This window comes from Euprymna scolopes, chromosome 36 (genome assembly GCF_053919585.1).
Source record: "Euprymna scolopes isolate OS-2025 chromosome 36, ASM5391958v1, whole genome shotgun sequence".
Classification (NCBI taxonomy): domain Eukaryota; kingdom Metazoa; phylum Mollusca; class Cephalopoda; order Sepiida; family Sepiolidae; genus Euprymna; species Euprymna scolopes.
This window is the reverse complement of record NC_136517.1, coordinates 94,060,037-94,082,555: the sequence shown is the minus strand read 5'-3', so window position 1 is coordinate 94,082,555 and position 22,519 is coordinate 94,060,037. Positions and strand designations below refer to the sequence as shown.

Genomic DNA, 22,519 nt, shown 5'->3' with positions numbered 1-22,519 from the left:
TGGTGAGAAAGTTTCATATAGTGTCCGTGTAAAACATATATATATATTTATATTTTTTTTTTACAAAGGCATCACCACTTATCAAGGCCAAGAGGCCACACGAGTATAAGAGCTAAAGAAGACAGTTAGTAATAGAAATGCTTCTTATCAATCTCTTCAAATCTCGCTCTTGGGCATTTTCGAACATTCCACGAAACAATTGTGCTTCAATAGCATGTCGGGAAATGATGGCAAAAATTAACAGATAAGAGGACACAGTTGTCAGACATCTGTTCAAATTTACCTTAAATTATTGTGCAGTTATTATTTCACTTGGAAATCTGTTCTGAAGTCCAGGGATTCTATATCAAGAATGCAGCTCTCTTTCGGTTTAACTGAACTCTGCAGGGGAAAAGTTTCATGTAGTGTCTCCTCTTTCTGGTGTAGGTGTGAATAAAAGACTCTGCGGTATATCAAAATGCCCATTGAGGAAATCGTGAGCCAAAATCAGATCACCACTGGTGTTCAAAAGTGAAAAGGGCAAACTTTTTGAGTCAGCTACCATGGAGCAGATCCAATTAACCCTGCACCATTCGAAATATATTCCAAGATCCAGGGATTCTGATTGAAAATGCAGTCCTCTTTCGGTTCTATGGAAAATCAGCAGCGACAAAGTTCCATATAGTATCTGAGTTACATTTGTTACTTTATCATTGAAACCTTCCACGAATGAATTTAAGGAACAAAAAGGTACATTCACTTTATTTACTTCACAAAAATAAATGTTACCAAAGGCAATACGCTTTTACCTACACGGATAAGCTTATTTGTGTTTAAAGCGGGTTTTGTTTAATTACTCTGTTGAGTTAGAATAAAAAATAGCTGCCCATAAACCTTTCACAAGGATCCAAAATTGAAAATTAAACAAACGCTGGTATCTTTTGATTGGGTTTGTTATTATTTATTCATCTGTTTTGTAGTTAGTGGGTTATTAATTAAACCAACAATTTTTGTTTTGGTAAAAATTTACTATTAAAAAATAAATAAATATTTAAAATTTAAAAAATAAACAAATATATAAATTTTTTTTAACATAAGGGAACTTTTTTTTTATTGTGGACTCATATTTTTTTTTTTTTAAATATTCCCTCTATGCCTGAAAAAAAAAAAAAAAAAAAAAAAAAAGAGAAAACTTATTGGTTCCCCGACAAAAGGAGGGTGGATCTGTCAAATCACCCTTGTCCATTCGTCTGTCTGCACTTTTCTCAATAACTATGCCGTGGAATTTAAAAAATTTTTTGCACAAACATTAAACATGATATGAGTAAAAAAGTAACAGAACGGATTTTCCGGGAAAACTCTGGTTGCCTTCCTCCACTAGGGGTGCCTTTTCAGGTTAAAATGGCTAAAATTGACACTTTTGTGCTTATTAAAAAAAATTGATGCCTTGGATTTTTATAAAGAGTAATGTTGTCACATTTAGTCTCTCACTCTAAGACGGTTGAAAACAGTTACAAATTTAATAAGTTCCGGATTATCGGCAAATCTCCAGCCTGTTCACTGCAATGGCGGATCCTTGTATTTTACAAGTTCTTTAATGGAATGTGCACCAATTTACTCTTTTTTTACACTTGTGTCACATCAACGTACACATTACTAATTTTTTTTTTTTTTTTTACATAGGCATCACCACATTATCAAGGCCAAGAGGCCACTCAAGGATAAGGGTTAAAGAGTATACAATAGAAATTGGACATTATAGTAATCATTAGTAATGAAAATTTGGTAAAGTTGATAACTTATATGGAACGGCTCATCAAGAACTTATTTACGTTAGACTTGAAGACAACCATATTGTAGTCAGCCGGAAAGCAGGAAAACGGAAGACAATTCCACAGGCGTGCAGTTCTAAGAAAAAAGCTTTGATCATGGAATCTACGTTTAGGTTTAGGCACAGATAAAGAGTGGGGGGAATTATTGATAGTGTTTACAGCTAGACGAGTGTTTCTTGTGAAAGTTTGGCGAGGGGGGACCATAGATTGAAGCTCATTCGAACACTTTCCATGAAAATAACGATACATCAGAGACAAACTCGCAACATCTCTTCTGTGAGATAAAGGTTGCAAGGAAGAGAAAAGGACATCTCCTACGAGGCTACGAAGTCTATTTTGAACTCTATCATTCAGTAAACTGGAAAATTCCACCTGTTGACTGTTGAGGTCGCTGCATATTTAACGTATGTAAAGCTTTATAAAAATCCAAGACATCAACACTATCACTAATTTCCCCCACTCTTTATCTGTGTCTAAACCTAAATGTAGATTCCATGAGCAAAGCTTCTTTCTTAGAACTGCACGCCTATGGAATTGTCTTCCGTTTTTCTGCTTTCCGGCTGACTACCATATGGTTTTCTTCAAGTCTAACATAAATAAGTTTTTGATGAGCCGTTCCATATAAGTTAACAAATTTACCGAATCTCCATTACTAACGGTTATTATATTGTCCAATTTCTACTGTACACTCTTTAACCGTTATCCTCGAGCGGCCTCGTGGCCTTGATAATTGGGGATGCCTATGTAACCCCCCCCCCCTCCCACAGAAAAAAAAAAAACGTATCTTACAACTAGAAAACGCCAGACTGACAGAGCCTCATACAGAGATGCATGGATGAACTAAAAACGAAGATGCGTTCATTCAATCTAAGCGTGACAAAGTACAGACAAAGCCTCTCAGGAAAATGCAAGGATGCGTCTTAAAAAGATTTACAAATTTTTTTTTTTTTACATGAGAATTTCCCAAGCGGATGTAAGAGATTTTCCGATGAACATTAAAAGTAATTATTTTAATTAATCATCGACCGGTGCGGGTTCTATGGTGGTTTAGATTTAATCTTTTTCTTGGCTTCCAACTGGCCAGTTTTGTGGCAGGACATGCGAGAGGATGGAGGAATTGTTTACGACACGGAAACATGCACGTCCAACATGGGAAAGGTTTCCACGACTCCCGGGAAAATTCTGAAGAAAAACTTTTCATTTTCACACAAAAATAATTATCAAAAAAAGAAAAAAAAAAAAAAAAGAAAAAAAAAAAAAAAGAAGTGAATCTTAGGAGTCAAACGGGCATTGACCTTTTTTTTTTTTTTCTTTTTTTGTCTTAATTGGGGATGGGGCATTCTAATGAACGCCAGACATTCACCAACTATTTCATACATTCCAACCGAGAGGTCTTTTACAGATTCTAACCACCCCTTTAAGTGTAATTGTTTGTATGTCTTGCACTTGGTTCACCAGGCAGGTTTTGAAATCCTTTTTTTACGAGTCCGGTTGTTCCGACATGAATGATAGAGATCTTCCTAAGATTCCAGTTTCTTGTACCCCACCTCCCCCACAATGTAAATACCCCCGACTATCCCAACAAACGGCAAAATCCCATCCTTTCACTGTAGAGACCCCTAAATGTCAGAAAACAAAGTTCAATAGTTTGAGGTTAGAGTAGAAACTAACCTCAAAGTACTGAACTTTGTTTTTTTTTTTTTTAGAAGGGAGTCACTACTTACCAAGACCCAAAAGCCACTCGAGGATAAGGGCTAATTAATGTAAGGTGGTAGTGTAGTTATCATTAACAGTGTAAATTGGGTAGAATTCGATTATTTTAAGAGGACGGCTCAACAAGAACTTGTTTACATTGGACTTGAAGGTTAATATATTTGGAATTTCCTACAACTGCTCAACTCCCTACATAGTGTACCTGTAGATATGGTTTCAAATAGTAGACGCTTATGTCTAAGTAACACTGTGCCTTGTTCAGTTTGAATAAGAAAAAAAAGGAAAAAGTCAGAGGTATGTGCATGAATATCCACAAATTATGAGAACAACACACATCAGAGTCGACATGCACATCTCCTGTCCAACTGCGATAGCTTGACGAGTCTAAAGAAAGCGATCAAGGATATACTCGACGTATTTGAAGAAAATTGTGGATAGCATACAGATAAAGAATCCATCATGAAATAATTCATGGATTCCATGAACAAAGTTTCTTTCCTAGAACTGTGCGCCTGTAAAACTGTTCTACTGGCCTGCTTTCCAGCTGACTATAACATGGTCTTCAAGTCCAATGTAAACAAATTCTTGTTGAGTCATCCCCTTAAATAATCAAATTATACATAATTTTCACCATCAACGATTACTATGCTGTTATCCCGGTGATCACTGTATACTTATTAACCCTTATCCTTGAGTGGATATTTAGTTGTCAAAGGTTAACACACAACTCTCCACTCTCATTCTTTAGCGTCTGAGCCACGTCTATATATATATATAGCTTAGTGAGTTAGAAGAAGAGAGTAAATTCAATTCTATAAGAGGAGACTTATCGGGATAATAAAAAGCTCAACAAATTTCATTGGAGCTTATATAGGAAACAATAAGAGTGGAAAATGAAGTCACAAAGACTATATATTGGTGCATATACAATGTTTCATTTATTTAATAAAGGTATACTAAACTACCTACATTATTTAAGACTATACACCTTTTTACATTACACTTTATATAATACGCTCCTCCTTTATCTTAGAATTCGATATAATTCCCCTCCCCCATCATCATCTATAATTTTATTGATTTATTTCGCTCCTGATGAATCTCACGCTAGACGTCGCATCCCATTATGTTACCTAGCATCTTCTCTACTCTTCTGATGAGAAGCATTACGCTTCGAAATGCCTTGGTATAAAGGGTCTCCTCTATCCCCAATTAAATGTTTGTATACCTTTATTAAATAAATGAACCATTCTATATTTACCAATATATAGTTTTTGTGACTTCATTTTCCATTCTTATTGTTTCATATATATATATATATATATATATATATAATTTTATATATATATATAATTTTATATATATATATATATATAATTTTATATATATATATAATTTTATATATATATATATATATATATATATAATTTTATATATATATATATATATATATAATTTTATATATATATATATATATATATATATATATATATATATATAATTTTATATATATATATATATATATATATATAATTTTATATATATATATATATATATATATATATATATAATTTTATATATATATATATATATATATATATAATTTTATATATATATATATATATAATTTTATATATATATATATATATATATATATATAATTTTATATATATATATATATATATATATAATTTTATATATATATATATATATATATATATAATTTTATATATATATATATATATATATATAATTTTATATATATATATATATATATATATAATTTTATATATATATATATATATAATTTTATATATATATATATATATATATATATAATTTTATATATATATATATATATATATATATATAATTTTATATATATATATATATATATATATATAATTTTATATATATATATATATATATATATATATATATATATATATATATATTTTTATCAGAGGTTATTGTTTTCCAAAGATTAAGTAACCAATGAAGTTTAACGAGGTTAATACAAGAGTGCTCAATACTGAAGTAGAGCAGGGTATACTTTTTATTTGTTTTTACATAAGCAGTAATATGTTGCTACACAGTCATGAGCATGTTTCGGTGAGCTATGGCAACAGGTGTGCAGATTTGTGTTTAGATATAGGGATGAATGGGAAAAGGTGGGGGGTGTGGTTAAAGGTCCAGGTAGAGGTAATGGAAGACTAGAAAGAAAGGTATTCGTATGTGTGTGCGTGATGGCCGCCCTAAAACTTAAGCATACTAGTGTGTATAGGTTCAATCAGTACGGGAATATGGATTTGACATATCTATGCTAAAAGGAGTTTCTGATTTGATTGGGGATATTCAGTTATAAAAATGCTTTAAATTTGACTAGGATTTTTTTATGTCGTCAGAAAATGTAGGACTATTGACTAACATTGTACGCTTGCATATCCCCGCTCCACCAATATCATTCTTGCACACATCAGTGAAGGGTTGGTTGGTTGGTTGTTTTATGGCATATCAACCCTTTTCGGGTTATTTAATACCGAATCCAAAGATTTTGAAGAAAAAATTTTTAATAGAATATATTTGTTGTTTTCAAGTCGGTTTCTATTTAACCCATAGTTGGAACCCTAACAGGTACTACCACTCTGGGTTAGAGTGGACCTGGGAGCAATGGTAATTAAAGGGTGGCTCCACACTCCCCAAAGCCCACAAGCTGGGGCCTCACCACTAGATATAGTTTAAGGTCATATCCAGGACCCCCATTGAGGGACTTTTACCCTCTGCAGGGGGGCAGTTGGTGTATTCTAATGCCCCACCGACAGGGCCGATCAGTGAAGGGAGAAAAGAAGAGAAAGAGGAAGAATTGGGTCTTATTTACATACAACTCAACCTTACTTTTTCACAACATTTGACGGAACCTTCTGATATTAACTCCGTGTGACGAAGAACACCTGATATTTTCATTGCAAATTTTGCTTTTGCATAAACTGTATCGCCTGGAGAGGTCTCTGGTTACTAGTAGCTAGCTGACCGAAACATGCTCATGGCTGTGTAGCAACATATTACTGCTTATGTAAAAAAAAAAAAAAAATAAAGAGTATCAATTTTTATTTTATTGCGGACTATTATCCTCATCTTTTTAGCCGTCGTTTCATGACTTTTCGACCAACTGTTCCTCTGGCCTTCGTCAGGAGGTAACCGCGACGTGATAGGAACTCCGAATCTCCTAACTGCGTTCTCAGCAATTACTGCCTTCCGTAGTTGTTATCGTCTGACCATGTTTTCAGCCAAATAAGCCTCTTAGTTGGCCGAAACGTCATGAAACAACATCTAAGAAAGATGAGGATAATAGTTTGCAATAAATAAAAATTAATAAATAATACTCATCTCAATAATGAATTCCAATTAAATAATAAAGAGTATATACACTTTTATATCATCGAAGACAATATTCAAGCAAGGGCGTACAGAGTTTGGGGGGGGTCTTTGTTTTCTTTTTTTTTTTACAGAGGAGTCAGCACTTATCAAGGCCCAGAGGCCACCCGAGGATAAGGTTAATGGGTGTACAGTAGCCAATGGGATTATAGTAATCGTAAGTAGCAGAAATTTTTTAAATTGGATTACATAGGGAGATGGTTTATTAAGAACTTGTTTACATTGAACTTGAAGACAATTAAATTGTAGTCATAGTCACAGCTGGAAAGCAGGCAAACAGAAGAAAGTTCCACAGGCGTGCAGTTCTAAGAAAGAAGCTTTGTTTATGGGCTCTGCGTTTAGGTTTGGGCAGAGATAAAGAGTGGGAGAAATTATTGATAGTGATTTTGGTTAGACGAGTGTTTTTTGTGAAAATTTGGCAAGGGGGGGGGACCATAAATTGGAGCTAAGACGAGCACCTGCCATGAAAATAATGATAAAACAGAGACAGGCTCGCCACGTCTCTTCTGTGGGGAAAGAGGTTGCAGGGAAGAGAAAAGAGCATCCCCCTACGAAGTCTATTTTGAAATCTATCAAGGCAGGATAAGTCCTTTCTAGGAGCTCTTGCCCAGATGTGGCAACAGTACTCCATCGTTGGCCGTACCTGGCTTTTATATAGGTAGAGAATTGTATAGATACACACATACCCATACGTATGCAACTTAACCGGGAAGATATAGGTCACTCTGAAATGAGATGTTTACAAAATATAATCATTCTTATATAGTTTAATCTGCTTTTGACCTTTGACCCCCAAATATTTTATCTTCATCATTATTATTATTATCTACTCACTAAGAGTTTTCAAAGGTCATCATTAGAGCCCTGGAGTCTGAGTGACAAGAAGTCTCTCCAGATTTGCAGTACTCTCCACCACTTCGATAACCTTTGCAAATGTCATTGCATTATTGTAACAGCCACTTACCATTGATTTCTTGTTGACAAAAACCATTGGTCTTCACTGGAATTTTGGTGGCAACAAGCCTTCCCAAGGTCTCAGTTCTCTTTGCACTTATCCAGTGGAGGTCTGATAAGTGCTTTCTCTCTTTAATCTCCACATTCTTCTTGACCCTTTCACGACAACTATTTGGTATGGCGCCAGTCTATGCCAACTCTACAATTTTATTATTACCATTAGCTTACAAGGAGCTTTCACACAGGTCATCAAGGATCTCTCCTTGAAGACAACCTGTGGTGTTCCCTGGAGGCTGAGTGACAACAAGTCTACCAAGATTTCCAGTACTCGCCACCTCTTTCGATAACATTCGCAAATGACTTTGCGTTATCACAACAGCGGCTTATCATTGATTTCTCGCTGACAGCTGCTGTTGGTCTCCACTGGAATTTGAGTGGCAATAAGCCTCCACAAGGTCCCAGTTCTATTTGCACTTGTCCAGTGGAGGCCTGATCAGCGCTCTCTCCTCGGTCTTTCCATCCTCCTTGTCTCTTCTCGACTATTTGACATCACTCTGGGTGTATTATTATTATTTAATCACTAGGAGTAATCACAAAAGCCATAATCAAAGATTTCTGATGAGCGCTCTCTCCTCGGTTTTTTCATCCTTCTTCACTATTTCACATAGCTCTTTTAGGGGGTTGGGAGGGGGTGATGAGGCATTTACTTTATGCATAAAAACTAATATATATATATATATATATATATATATATATATATATATATATAGTTAGGAGCTCCGACTATCATTTGGATGATCAGGTTTCGATCCTGGCTTGAGGTAGGTGCTTGTCTAGCCGCACTGATGAGCTGTGAAACAGCGAATCAGTACTGTATGTGGATGACTATAATGCTCCTCATCTTAGGTTGAGCATATTGGGAAGTGATATACAAATTACCATTAGCGTATGAAGCGATGCTCTTTGCATAAACAAATTGAGCTTAGGTACTTTGGACAATGTTAAAACATTGTTAATTCACTGCCCGCTTAGCAGCAGCCGTATAGCGCAATGGTTAGAAGCTCCGACTATTGTTTGGGCGATCGGGTTTCTAGCCGCACTGATGAGCTGTGAAACATCGAAACAGTACTGCATGTGGATGACTATATATGTATATATACATGTTAGTGTTGGGACAATCAATCAGAATCGGAAATCAAAATAATCAAAACTTCTTAGGGTATTGGAATCTGTATCGGATCGTAAAAATTTGTGCCCATTTTCCAAAAACGATACTTTTAATTGTTTTTTTTTTCAATATAGGAGAAAGGGGTTTGTATTACTGTACACATAGATTCGAAAAAGTTGTCAAAAAACAAATATATAACAAATAAATGTTATCAAAGGCAAGATAAGTTACTTTTCTACCAAACTGGATATATTTTTCGTGTTTTTATTCAATGTAACATGTTTATTCAGCTCGAAAACCATACAGTGTTTACCAATGTATTGGAACATTCAAGATGGCGTCTTATTCTCTCTTTAACACGGTAAGTGTGGGAAAAGATGTTATAAATAAAAAAACCGGATAAAATACTGTTAAAAACTCGCTCAATATATGTTACCGTGACATAGGTTGACATATATTCGGCGGGTTTTTAATAGTATTTTGTTTAGTTTTTTATTTATAACACCTTTTTCCATACTTACGGTATTAAAGAGGGTGTGAGACGCCATCTTGCATTTTCGAATACATCGGTAAACACTGTATGTTTTTTGAGCTGAATAAATATGTTACATTGAATAAAAACACAAAAAATATATCCAGTTTGGCAGAAAAGTAACTTATCTTGCCTTTGATAACATTTATTTGTTATATATTTGTTTTTTGACAACTTTTTCGAATCTATGTGTACAGTAATACAAACCCGGAGAAAGCATATGAATTACAACCAATCATTCAGTAAACTGTGGATATATAATCAGCTCAATAGAAAAGGAGTTAGATCCTCTAGAGTTACAGTAAATGGAAGGTAAAGGATATCCATACAATATCATTTACAGGGATGAGTGATAAAATTATTGCCCTAGAAAAGATGACATGATTCCATTTCTGTTTGTCGCAGGCCATCTACTAGTTGGCCAGTTGTGTACAAAAACTCCAAGAGTGATAGGAGCCTTCTATCATGTCTGAAAGTGACACAATGTTCAACCACCGAGATCAGAGATGCGCCGCTGTACAACTCATGCTCTCTACTGATCCAAGTTATGACAACAGGACCATTGCCAGCACCCTCAAAATGCATCGTTGGATTGCCACGAATAATAGGAACGCACTCAGGGTGATGAAAACAAAGTTTTCAACCACGGTTATGGTCCTTGAAGTGGTTTCAAGTGAGTGCCACATCATACTAACTCTCATTTTCGAAGTCGGCTTGAAAATCAACAGCAAAGTCTACCTGGATGTGCTGAAAAGTGTGCTAATCCCCTAGTGCAATCAGGTGACACTGGCCCGCAAGTTCAAAGAAACCCAGGCTTGGCTTCTGAAGGAGTGCTACGAGTTTATACCCTCCTCTCACTGGCCCTACCTTCTCCCGACCTGAACCTGCTGGACTACTTTGGTCATACGTTGAGAACACCGCAAACATGACCTCCCCCAACACCAAAACCAGCCTGATCGCTGTTATCCACCGAGCTTCTACCAGTGCTTGTGGAAAAGGCATGTTCCCAGTTCTAGTCCTGTATCGAGTTAGTGATTGCGGCTGAAGGCAGCTACATTGAATAGATGTCAGCTCTACTACATAATCAAGTTACCTGAATTGATTTTTACAATAAAGCTTTCTTTAGGGCGACAAATTTATCGTTTCACCCTGTATATCTTTCACCGAAAAACACCTGTCTAGCTGAAACCACTGTCATTAATTTTCAACACTCTTTATCTGTGCCTAAATCAAAACGTAGATTCCATGAACAAAGCTTCTTTCTGAGAAGTGCACGCCTGTGGAACTGTTCCGTTTGACTGTTTCCCACCTGACTACAACTTGGATGTCTTCAAGTCTAACATAAACAAATTCCTGATACCCCCCCTCTTAAGTAAGAAACTTTATCAAATCTCCATTACTAATGATTACTACGATATTATCTCATTGATTACTGTACACACAATAACCCTTATCCCCGAGTGGCTTCCGGGCCTTGATAAGTGGTGACCTCCATGTGAAAAAGAAAAAAATATGTTTCAAGAATTCAAAACAATAACAACCTATGCATTCATTCTTTTTGTGGATTGTTATTCTCATCTTCATAGTTGTTGTTTAACCACGTTTCGGCTAACTCATCCTCTGGCCTTCTTCAGGTGATTAACCATGATGCGATTGGAATGCTGAATTTTTTAACTGTATCCCCAGTAATTGTACGGCACAAGCACGTTAATACACCGGTTCTCACCGGATCACCGAAGTTAAGCAACGTTGAGCCTGGCCAGTACCAGATGGGTGACCATTTGGGAAGGCTAGGCGCTGTATGTACCTTCTGGGAAGGTTGAGCGTGCGGCAAGCACCCTCACCCCGTAAAAAGAACTCAGTCACTATAAAAGCATCTACAAAGTTGTAGATGGCCTGTGCCCCTCCAAGGGCTCAAGGCTATGGATGGATCCTCAGTAATTACTGACTCCCATAGTTGTTGTTGTTGTCTCCCCACGTTTTGGCCGACTAATCCTCTGGCCTGCTTTGGCTAAGATTGAAACTGCTATCTTCAGAAATGCTCACCTGGAATTGTAGAGATTCAGCGCATCTATCCACTGCACCACAGGCCCCGAAGAGCGATCAAGGTTGGATTTTATGGTCTTATAAATTCAAATTTTCGTGAGACAAGATTCAGCATTCCTATCCGGTTACGGTTAATCACCTGAAGAAGCCCAAAGGATGAGTTGGCTGAAACAACAGCTACAAAGACGAGGATAACAATCTGCAAAAAGATGCACAAATTATGAAGCTCCATCGAAAAAAGATTCAGAAAAAAATAAAACAACAACTGATGGTGGTCAAGTGGTTAACGACAGACGGAAAACCTGGATATGCCAAGTTTGATTTTAATTCAAATTCTTTCCACAGAAACACTTTAAGTTGGCAACCTTCACACGGTCCCTTCTGTAAGTACCCGATTTCTGACTTGAAAAATATCCGGGGAAACCTATGTCAACTATAGAATCATCCGATTCATCTAATATATAAAAGGCTATATGTCTGTCCGTCTGTCTTTCTCCATATTTTTAAACTATCTCTTGTGAAACTCAAAGTCACAGAGTGGCGCGAGGGGCCTCAAATGATTGGATTATTTATGAATTGGTTAAAATAGTTTTTTAAGAGGTCAAAAATGGGTCAAAATTGAAAAAAATCGTTATACATTTTGTACATTCATCTTATTTTTAATCAGTTCATATACGTGTCGCGTTGGTACAGTGGTAACGTCACCAGCTTTGAATGCTACAGTTTTGGTTTCGATTCTAGCTGATGGCATCCAAATATTTTTTTAATACTTTTTAAATCATGACTATAATAATATATACGAACTCTGAACAAATTAAAATATCATATTTAAGCGTATTTTACAATCGGGCAAAGCCCCCACCCCCCTAGTATGGCATGAATAAGCAAGTTTCAACAGATCTTCTGCTGACTTGTGAGGTTGAGAGCAGGCCCAAATTGATGATACATACAACAGCAAAATTTAACTAACCTTAATCTTTTGTTTATTCTACTGTTCTATAAAATCAAACGAAAACTGGGACTCCATCTGAAGAGACTAGTCAGGGTCAACAAAGATGGAAAGCACTAACCAGACCTCCGCTGAATAGGTGCAAAGAGCACTAGGGCTTTGGAGAGGCTTTACTGCCGCCCAAATTCCAATGAAGACCAATGGCAAGCGACTGTTGCGATAACGCAAATTTATTTGTAATGGTTATCGAAAGAGATGAAGAGTACATGATATCTGAGGAGACTTACTGTCACCCAGACTCCAGGGAACACCACCGGTTGTTGTCTGGGTAATCATTGATGAAGACCTGCATGAAAACTCAATGATAATAGATAATTAACAGGGCAATCTCTAACAATTGCACTCCCAAAACAAAGATGGCAGAAATGGATACAGTTGAGGCAAATACGGAACGGAAGCCACCAAGCATGAAACGAAACACGAAACCATACAGAAACACTATTTCAAAAAACTATCCCAGTTTCAACACTTATTGTGTTAATATATTTAATATATTATTTCAAAATGGCTTCATTTATAGAGATGTAAAAAATGAAAATTTTCTTTCTTTTTTTTTTTTTATTGAAGTGCGAAACCATATTTTGTTTCCAGAAATTGTTTTTGCTTTGACAATACTTATGTTATGAAATAATAATAATAATAAAAAAAATTAATCTTTTACTTTATACATTTCTTTGAATAAAGTTTTTTTGGTTTATGTGTGTTATCACGAAACTAATAGAAAGCCGTTCTTAACATGGAGAGGAGAGGATGTTTTGTGACTATTCTGTACTTTCACCTAACAATTCAATAAACAAATGTATCATAAAAATCGAAGGTATTTTTTTTACAACCTGACCCAGCAGTATAGTACAAACACCCCCAACTTCATGTTAAGAACGGCTTTCGGAATAATCCCCCCCTCAAACCTCCTTATATAAGAAACGGCTTTCGAGGTTGGGGGGTATTCCGAAAGCCGTTCTTAACATGGGAGGTTGGGGGTTTTATACTACGCCGCTGGCTGGGGCAGGTCGTAAAAAAATACCAAATTGAATTTAAATTGAAAATACTATTTTAAAAACAGCTCGGTAACGTAGATGCATAAGCACCAATATAAAAAAATAATAAATAAATAAATAAATAAATAAATAAATAAAGCTTTTCGTTTCATTTTCCATTTCCGGTTCGGTGATTACTTCGAGACGAAGTAAGCTATTAGTCAATTTTACCAAAATCGAATTTAACTTGAAAACCCTACCAACAACAACAATAAATAAATAAATAAATAAATAAATAAATAGCAAGGTTCGTATTATCTTACAGCGGTACCCCATTTTAATTTGCATTTTTTTTTTCCATCCGGACAACACCGGGTGAAAATCCAAATAGTTATTAATTGAATAATCTCTTTCGTCACGTGCAGTTTTTTTTTTTTTTTTATGACTCACAGAAACTGACTTGAATCGAATTGACTAAGAATTAGTGGCGCTTGTGCACTATAGTTCACACGAAAACAAAAAGGGAGGGTTGAGAAACGGTCATTTGTTGTCTATTGTTTTCTTTTTCACCCCCTCCTTTTTTCTTGGATAACTATACTGCACAATTGCCATATGTTTTTTTTTTTAATTATTATTCTATTTTCGTAAAAAAAAAAAAAAAATCACTTCATTTGAAATCGTAAAGTTTTTGGTGTGGATTTCCGCAAGTTTTAAAAATAACATCAATATTGAACTTTCTTGCTCGCATGCCCTTTCATTCCAAATTCGTGGCCGTGGGCCGCCATCAATACACTGCTTATCATGCACCAAATAGTTTGTGTTTATTTTTGTGTTCATTTTCAAGTCACATTAAAATCGTTTTGTGTAAAAAAATTTTTATAAAATTTATTAAAATGTCATAGAATATTTTTTTCAAATTAAAAATTAAATATCAAGTAAAAATGAGATTTTTATTCAGTTGAAAATCATTGGAATATAAAAAACCTTTTTCTATTATATAAATTTAAATATTTTTAGTGTGCAAAACTATGTATATCGCCTTGAAACAAAGTTAAACTTAAAAAACAACAAAAAAGAAAAAAAAAACATTGATACAAAAGAGAAACTGTCCACTGATGGCGACCCACGGTTACGAATTCGGAATGAGGGCGAGCAATGGAAATTCAATATCATCCAAATATTTATTAAAACAAGATAAATTATAAATTTAGTCGAGATGATTTTTTTTAATTTTTTCTTGTGTGTGAGAATATTAAAATAACACATTTAAAAAAATAAATAAATAAAATGAAGTTTGAAAAAAAAAAAAAATATATAAAGAAAATCTAATTTCACTTTCTTTGTTTGGGTTTCGTCCCCAGTTTAATTTCAGACGTTTAGATATATTTATATCTTTTTTTTTTTTTTTTTAATTAAAAAAAAAAACCCAAAAAAAACAAAGGGGGTAAATTAATATGAATATGAATATAAATATTAATTTAGGGATATGTTCAATAACTACACTTCGTCATGGCTGCCAAATGTGACGTCATAAATTTCCACCGGTGTTTTGACCAAAATTGTTTTCTATTTTTTTTTTTTTTTTAATTAAAAAAAATATTATTACTCAACCTAACTTAATATATTTTAATTAGTGGTATATATATATATATATATTAAAAAAAAAAAGGTAAATATAAATAAATGCGAAACAATTCTAATTGAAATAGAGAAAGGAAAAGTATGATGCAAAAGAAATTAAAAAAAACGCTCCTTGTTATGGAGTTTCCCCTTTTTATTTATTTTTTTTTAATCCTTGGTCATTAAAAAAAAAAACCTTCCTTTTTAAAATATGTTTTTATATTTATAAAAAGCAGAACAGGAACAAAATAAAATAAAAAAATTTTTAAGTGACAATTTTGTTCACAAAGAAATAATTTTATTTAATAAACAATCCGAAAAGTGGGTCCAATTATTGGAAATGTTTTCCAGTTTTTCCGCAATAAAGGGTTTTCCGAAATTAAAGATTACGCAGACAAATTATCGATCGACTTTTTTTTCTTTTAAATGTGTATATAATTTATTAAACCATTTAAAAATATTAACCTAATTTTTGCGGGATTAATTAATTAAACTAAATTATTCTAAACCTAAAGCGAAGGCAGTGTTATTTTTCTCCATTTTTATGTTATCTTTTGTTTATTAAAGTGTTAGGTGAAAGTACAGAATAGTTATAAAAAAAAAACACCCTCCCCATGTTAAGAACGGGTTTATTATTATTTTTTTTAAAATAATAACGTAATTATTTCAACACGGTTTGTATTTCGCACAAGTAGAAAAACTAATTTAGCTAAAATAATGTTTTAATGGCAGCCATCTTAAAGCTGAAAAGTTCACGAATAAGTTGTTTTTAATGAGAAATGTGATATTGGGAATACTTTAAATAATAATAAAATCGGCATTTTTATTTATTTCTATATTTAGAAAATTACAAGTCAACTTCTCGTGCGTGTGTGTTTCGTGGTTGCATGACATTTATTATTATTATTATTATTATTATTAATCGATTATTTATGGAATTTTTTAAAAAAGCGCAAGAACGTTAAATATTAAAACAATCTTTTTTAAAACCTAACAAAACAACAAAAAAAAAAACGAGAAAAAAAAAAGTTCTTATCTAAATAAGAAGCAGAAAACAGATTTATGTAATGTCACGTGTCGAACATACCATTCCAAAAATCACGTAAAATCGATCAAGTAGTTTTTTTTTAACTAAGAAAAAATTAAATTTCATTACAAAGCGAGACGCGATGTTTTGATCCGCCATCTTTTATAAATAAAAAGACAACTCAATTCGAACTACCGAGATCAAAATCAGCCCCGTAATGGCTACAGTTTACTATTAAAATTGCTAAAAATCGTAAAGTTTAATCTTTTTCCTAATTAAAAAAACAAAAACAAAACTGCTTGATTGATTTAGGTGATTTTCGGAATATTACGTCTTCGTTCCGCGACAAGTACGTATATCGAAGATTTTTCAATAGTTCCACCCCCTCCCCCTTTTAAAAAAAAAGCAGAAAGTATGTTGAATTCTAAATGAGAACTAAAAGAGGTTAATTGCGAAATTAAATTCACCAGAATGCATTTCGATTTAATCGTAAGCAACACACACCCATTTTAATTTTATTAGAGATTAATAATGCAGTAACACTAACAACAATTAGCAATTTTATAACATCAAACGCAAACGTCATGTGGTAAACTTTACTATTAGCGACATAAATTATTTTTTTTTGAAGGAAAAATATGGTTGGCAATTTCGTAAAAAAAAAAAAAAAAAAAAAAAAAAACCCCAAAAAAATTAGCTTTATATAGTCAAATGCGGTCCTAAAAATTCTAATGGATCGCCGATCCATTTGAATTTTTAGGACTTATTTTATTTATTCACTTTTTTTTTTTTTTACAATAGAAGTTATAAACACGTGAATTAAAGTAATAAGGCCTGGTGCCTTACTTCCCGTCACTGACGTCTTAATTTCTTTACTCACAACCAATATTTAGGGTCACCTAATGTGCTTGTACTGAATATTATACTTTTAACGCAAATAGGTCACAAATGAGTCGAGCAAACTAAATTGTTTTGAGACTGATTTCTCAGCATTTGTTTTTAATAACATAAGGCTGATTTTTGACCTCGACACTTCGATTTGAGTTGTTTGTTTTCCTCTTATTTATCTCATCAGATTTCATCGTGGCTGACGAAAACACTACGACTCGCTTAGTCGTAAAATTTTATTTTCTTGAATAAAAAGAAATAAACGACTTGATAAAATTACGTGATTTTGGGAATATGACATTGTGATTTTCTGTTTTCTTTTTGGTGCTTGTTAAGATAGAGTCGACAGAGCGATATTTAAAATATATATATATATATATATATATATATATATATATATATATATATATATATATGTGTGTGTGTGTGTGTCGTTTTAAGCCAAAACAACAACGCTTACTTAATTGTCATGTCGAAAATAGTAATATATCCAAAAGTTAAAAAAAAGAAAAAAAAAAAACGTCTACCGCTATGGTCTTTAAAAAAAGTTCGCCAATTAAAGTGTCGAAAAGGGAGAAGTATGCCGCCCCCTGTATTCGCAATCTGGAGTTTGTATTACTGTATTCGAAAAAGTTGTCAAAAAACAAATATATAACAAATAAATGTTATCAAAGGCAAGATAAGTTACTTTTCTACCTAACTGGATATATTTTTAGTGGTTTTATTTAATGTAACATGTTTATTCAGCTCGAAAAACATAAGTGTTTACCAATGTATTGGAAAGTTAAAAATGGCGACCGACTCTCTTTTTCACACGGTAAGTTTGAGAAAAGGAGTTAAAAATAAAAACTAGACAAAATACTGTTAGAAACTCACTCTATATATGTTACCGTGACATAGGCTGACATATATTCTGTGGGTTTTTAACAGTTATTTTGTATAGTTTTTATTTTTAACTCCTTTTCTCAAACTTACCGCGTGAAAGAGAGAGTCAGCCGCCATTTTTAACTTTCTAATACATCGGTAAATACAGTATGTTTTTCGAGTTGAATAAACATGTTACATTAAATAAAAACACTAAAAACTTATCCAGTTAGGTAGAAAAGTAACATATCTTGCCTTTGATAACATTTGTTATATATTTGGCTTTTGACAACTTTTTCGAATCTATGTGTACAACAAACCCATAATTTTTGTATATATCACTATTTTTGACATGACAATTAAGTAGTTGTTTTTGCTTAAAATGACACGTTTAAAAAATCGATCTGTCGACTTTCTTAACAAGTACCCCCCACCCCCACACATACACACACACTTACCAGTACTCCCCCCCACCCCACCCTCGGGAACAGATTGGGGAGTTCGGTTTCGTTTCTTCTTGTCTTCACTTTGATTCTGACAGTGACAGATATTAAAAACATTTTTATTACTGTCAAGGGAGGGGGGCGAGGGGGGGGGGTAGTGAAAAAAAGACGATTATCTTGAACTTTTCAGCTTTAAAATAATCTTAACGAAATCCGTTCTAATCACATAAGAATACGGTTTAATTAATAATTAAATGACCAAACAATACCGCAGTAATTATTTGGCAATTCGGAATCTTAACTCATTGTTTTAAGGGAGGTAACTATTTTACCATAAATTGTATAAAAAGAATTAATTTTTGGTACTAGTGTACTTATTGATCCGTGCTAAAATAACGTTATTTAAAAGGCCATTCTTAACACGGGGAGGGGAGGGTGTTTTGTACCTATTTTGTACTTCAACCTTACAATTGAATAAAAAAAAACATAAAACTTTAATTAAACGTGGAAATACGATTTAAAAAATAGCGTGGATCAGTAAGTGCATTAGCACCTTAAATTGTTAGGTGAAAGTACAGAATAGTTACAAAACAGCGTTCTCTCCCCATGTTAAGAATGACTTTCTAAATAATAACATTCAGCCAGCACAGTACCTTCTCTGCGTAAGTGCCGAAATATATATATATATATATATATATATATATATATATATATATATATATATATATCAAAGTGCTCGATTGTAGATTCCACAAAGGTTTAAGGTTACTTAGCGTATTTAAATAGTATATGTAACTGGTACCCTGGTTTCATCTCTCTAGTCAGACTGTGTTCAGAAGAAAATCGGACTTGTTTTTTTTTTTTTTTCATCCGAGATCTGGGTTGAAAAAGAAACAATTAAAAAAAGCTAGATCTGTTTCCTAAATCCAGAATAATCTTGTAGATGAAATCCGGAGATCCCCAAATATCACACATGTTAGCTTCCTTCAATCTTGATAGACTATGGATACCCACGCTAAGGGTGTCTGCACGTGGAATTTTTGTGGAATTGAGTTGCGCAATAACCAACCACACCTCTCCTGAGTCGGCGTTGTTAAATGCCAGTGGCAAGTGGAAATTCAAGGCGACTAGAAACAATGCCGAGATAAGCGGAGAGAGCACATACATCCCGTAGAATCCCTAAATGGTCATGGTCACCCATCTGGTACTAGCCAGGCTCAACATTGCTTAACTTGTGATCTGCCGAGAACCGGTGTTTCGACGCGATTATGACGTGTATCTCACACACACACACACAAATTAGTTTGATGAATATGGTCGAACGAATCGACCGAAATATCCTGTTTCAACTTAACCTATATTTGTCCTTATTTCTATTCGTATGTTTTCTTTCTTATCCACTATTCAACAGACTAATTCTCCAGTTTATTTGAAACTTTTTAATACATCTTCCTCATATATCTAAATATTATATATTGAGTATATAAATAGTATATAAATTTCGGTACTTCTACAGAATTTGAACCAAACTATTTTATTTTTGAAAACCTTAATTTAAGATTTTAGGTTTAAGATTCGGTAAAAGTAGGTTTGGTTCAAATGTTCGGGTAGTAGCTCAATAGAATACGAATAGAGCTACAAAAAAAAAAAAAGAAGAAACTCTAGATTTTATCCAAGAACACTTCATTATCAGACAAACCAGCGTAGTAGAAACATCCCCAACCTTCCCATGATGTTAAGAATGGCCTTCGATGTTGGGGGTGTTTATTTCGAAAACCGTTCTTAATATGGGGAGGTTGGGGGTGTTTTCACTACGCTTGGGTAGGGCGTAAAAAATACCGACAATTGTTTTTGCCAATTCCGAAGAATACATATTTTTCTGATATAAAAATATGATTCATATATATATATATATATATATATATATACACACGCACACATTTCCTTTTCCATGTTTGTCGAGTGCCTGTTTTTGGTGAAATAAATATTGAAAAGATATGTCCTTGTAACTTTTCTGGAAAGAATGAAGACGGCAAAAACTAAAAGTAATGAAGATTAAATTAAAAATACAAACTCACCCGAAATTCCTGCTCAAATCCCGTCATTGTAGTCCGTTCATCTTTCGCTTCGAGTTCATTCACATGTTGGATAAATTTTGTCAAAATCTGTTTTATTTCTATCGACGACATTTTGGTCGGCTTTTTTTGAAAATAAAAGCTTATTAAAAAAAATCGACAACAAAGTGGGATTTTCTTTTTCTTTTTAGAGGGTGGGGGAGACGAACAGGAAAGAAATAAAAATGTTCGCTTTGTTATGATTTTTTAATTTTTTTTTTTTTTTTATAGTAAATTTAGTAAATTTTTTTCTTTCTTTGATTCTTTTTCGTCTAATTCTTCCTTCTTCGGCTCACCCAATCTTTCATTCATAGAAACACATACCAAGACCAAAAAAAGGGGGAAAATCCAGTTAGTAAATAGAATAATATATATGATATATTAATATAAATAAGAAAATCCCCGTAAAACAAACAAAACAAAAAAAAAAAAACGGACCAGAAAGTGCGGTGAATTATCAAACAGGGTGGGTTGTTTTCGACCTTTTTTTTATGATTGATTAAAAAGAATCGACTTCTTTCTTTTTTTAAACAAAATGGTTGGAATCGTATTTAGACTCTTGAGATCCTTTTTGTAGACATTATTATTGTTGTTGGGCTATTCAAAGTTGTAAAAACGGAGGCGATTCTTCGGGGTTTAGTTTGTGGAGACGCCATCCTGCTTGACTAAGGAAAATCGGAGAAGAGCAAAGTGCGCGCACCTCCCCCTCGCTCTTTCCCTCCGCCTCTTTCCCACTCCTTCGCTTTCGATCTTCCTCTTTCTCTCCCCCTCCGTCTTTCTCTTTTTTCCTCCCTCTCGCTCCTCCCACTCTGTCTCTTTTTCCCCTCTCCCTCCCCCACTCTCTCTTTCACACACACACACACACACACACACAAATCGCACTTCCTTTTCTTTGCTAACAAAGTCTAAAAGTACTACTAATTCCACTAGTTTTACCCCTCACACATGGCTGGCTGTAATTTCAATTTTCTTGTTGTTGATTGAGTGAAACAAAAAGAAACACACTCCTTTTTTCTCTCTCTTGTGTTCGTAATTTAAAAGTCGGTCAAAAAATAATCACCATTAAAAAAAAAAGCAAAAAAAAAAAAAAAAATGTCGCTAAATCTAAACACGATGATGGCAATATTTTTGTCATCAATGATAACTTCTCCATTCGAAAAAAAAAAAAAAGAAAAGAAATCCATTTATTATTGCTTGCAAGATGATAAAATTATATAATCAGGATTTTAAATTAAATTCTAGGCTTTCGTTAAGAATCGCACTTCTTTGTTTACAAACCATTCGGCGGAAGTGACGTCAGACAAATTTTAAGGTACGGCTGACCAACACTATACATATATATATTTTTTCTTGTTCTTTTTTTAAGTAAATATAAAAAAAGAAGTTTTATTCAGTCTTTATTTGAACTTTTATAACAAAATTATAACTTCTATAATAAAAGTATGTTTATAAATTGTTTTTTTTTTTAATCAAACATCGGGTGTTGGTAATTCTTGGCACTTCTGCATGTCAGTGACATTATGAGAAATTAATCTCACAAACTCAATACTCCCTAGCTGAGGCAAAAATAATTCCACATTTACAAAACCATACCTTTAAACTAAAATTTTATTCAGCTATAGCATCAAAGAAAGGTTATTGGTCCGGGTACAGTCCTTGCAAAACGGTGGGTTAGTTTTGCATCCCAAATTGGGAGCCAAAGGTTAACTCTTTTTGGTGGAGTGGTAACGTGGGGTTCCTTCGAACATGTCCATGATAATCCATGGTGTTCTTGGAAAGAGTTCTGGTGCCTTTAATTAGGCATAAATCGAGTCCCTTGGGGGCCCTAATTGAATTGAGAAAAGTTCAAACATTTAGGTGATATAAACATGATAAAAATGTTCAAATGATGCCATCCTCTAATTGGGATATCTTCGGC

The 22,519-nt window shown here is 33.7% G+C and overlaps 1 protein-coding gene across 2 annotated transcripts in view; it reads right to left on the bottom strand.

The window, feature by feature from the left end:
- LOC145260680 (uncharacterized) overlaps window positions 1–21,366 on the bottom strand; it is a 239,568-nt gene extending 218,202 nt beyond the window's left edge. The window contains exon 1 of one of the 2 annotated variants that reach the window (XM_080119061.1): window positions 20,566–21,366. In XM_080119061.1, coding sequence (XP_079975187.1) covers window positions 20,566–20,676 — 111 coding nt within the window. In that variant the 5' untranslated portion in view covers window positions 20,677–21,366. The remainder of the gene's footprint in view (window positions 1–20,565) is intronic. The other variant, XM_080119060.1, reaches the window with a different exon arrangement.
- Window positions 21,367–22,519: the final 1,153 nt, after the last annotated feature.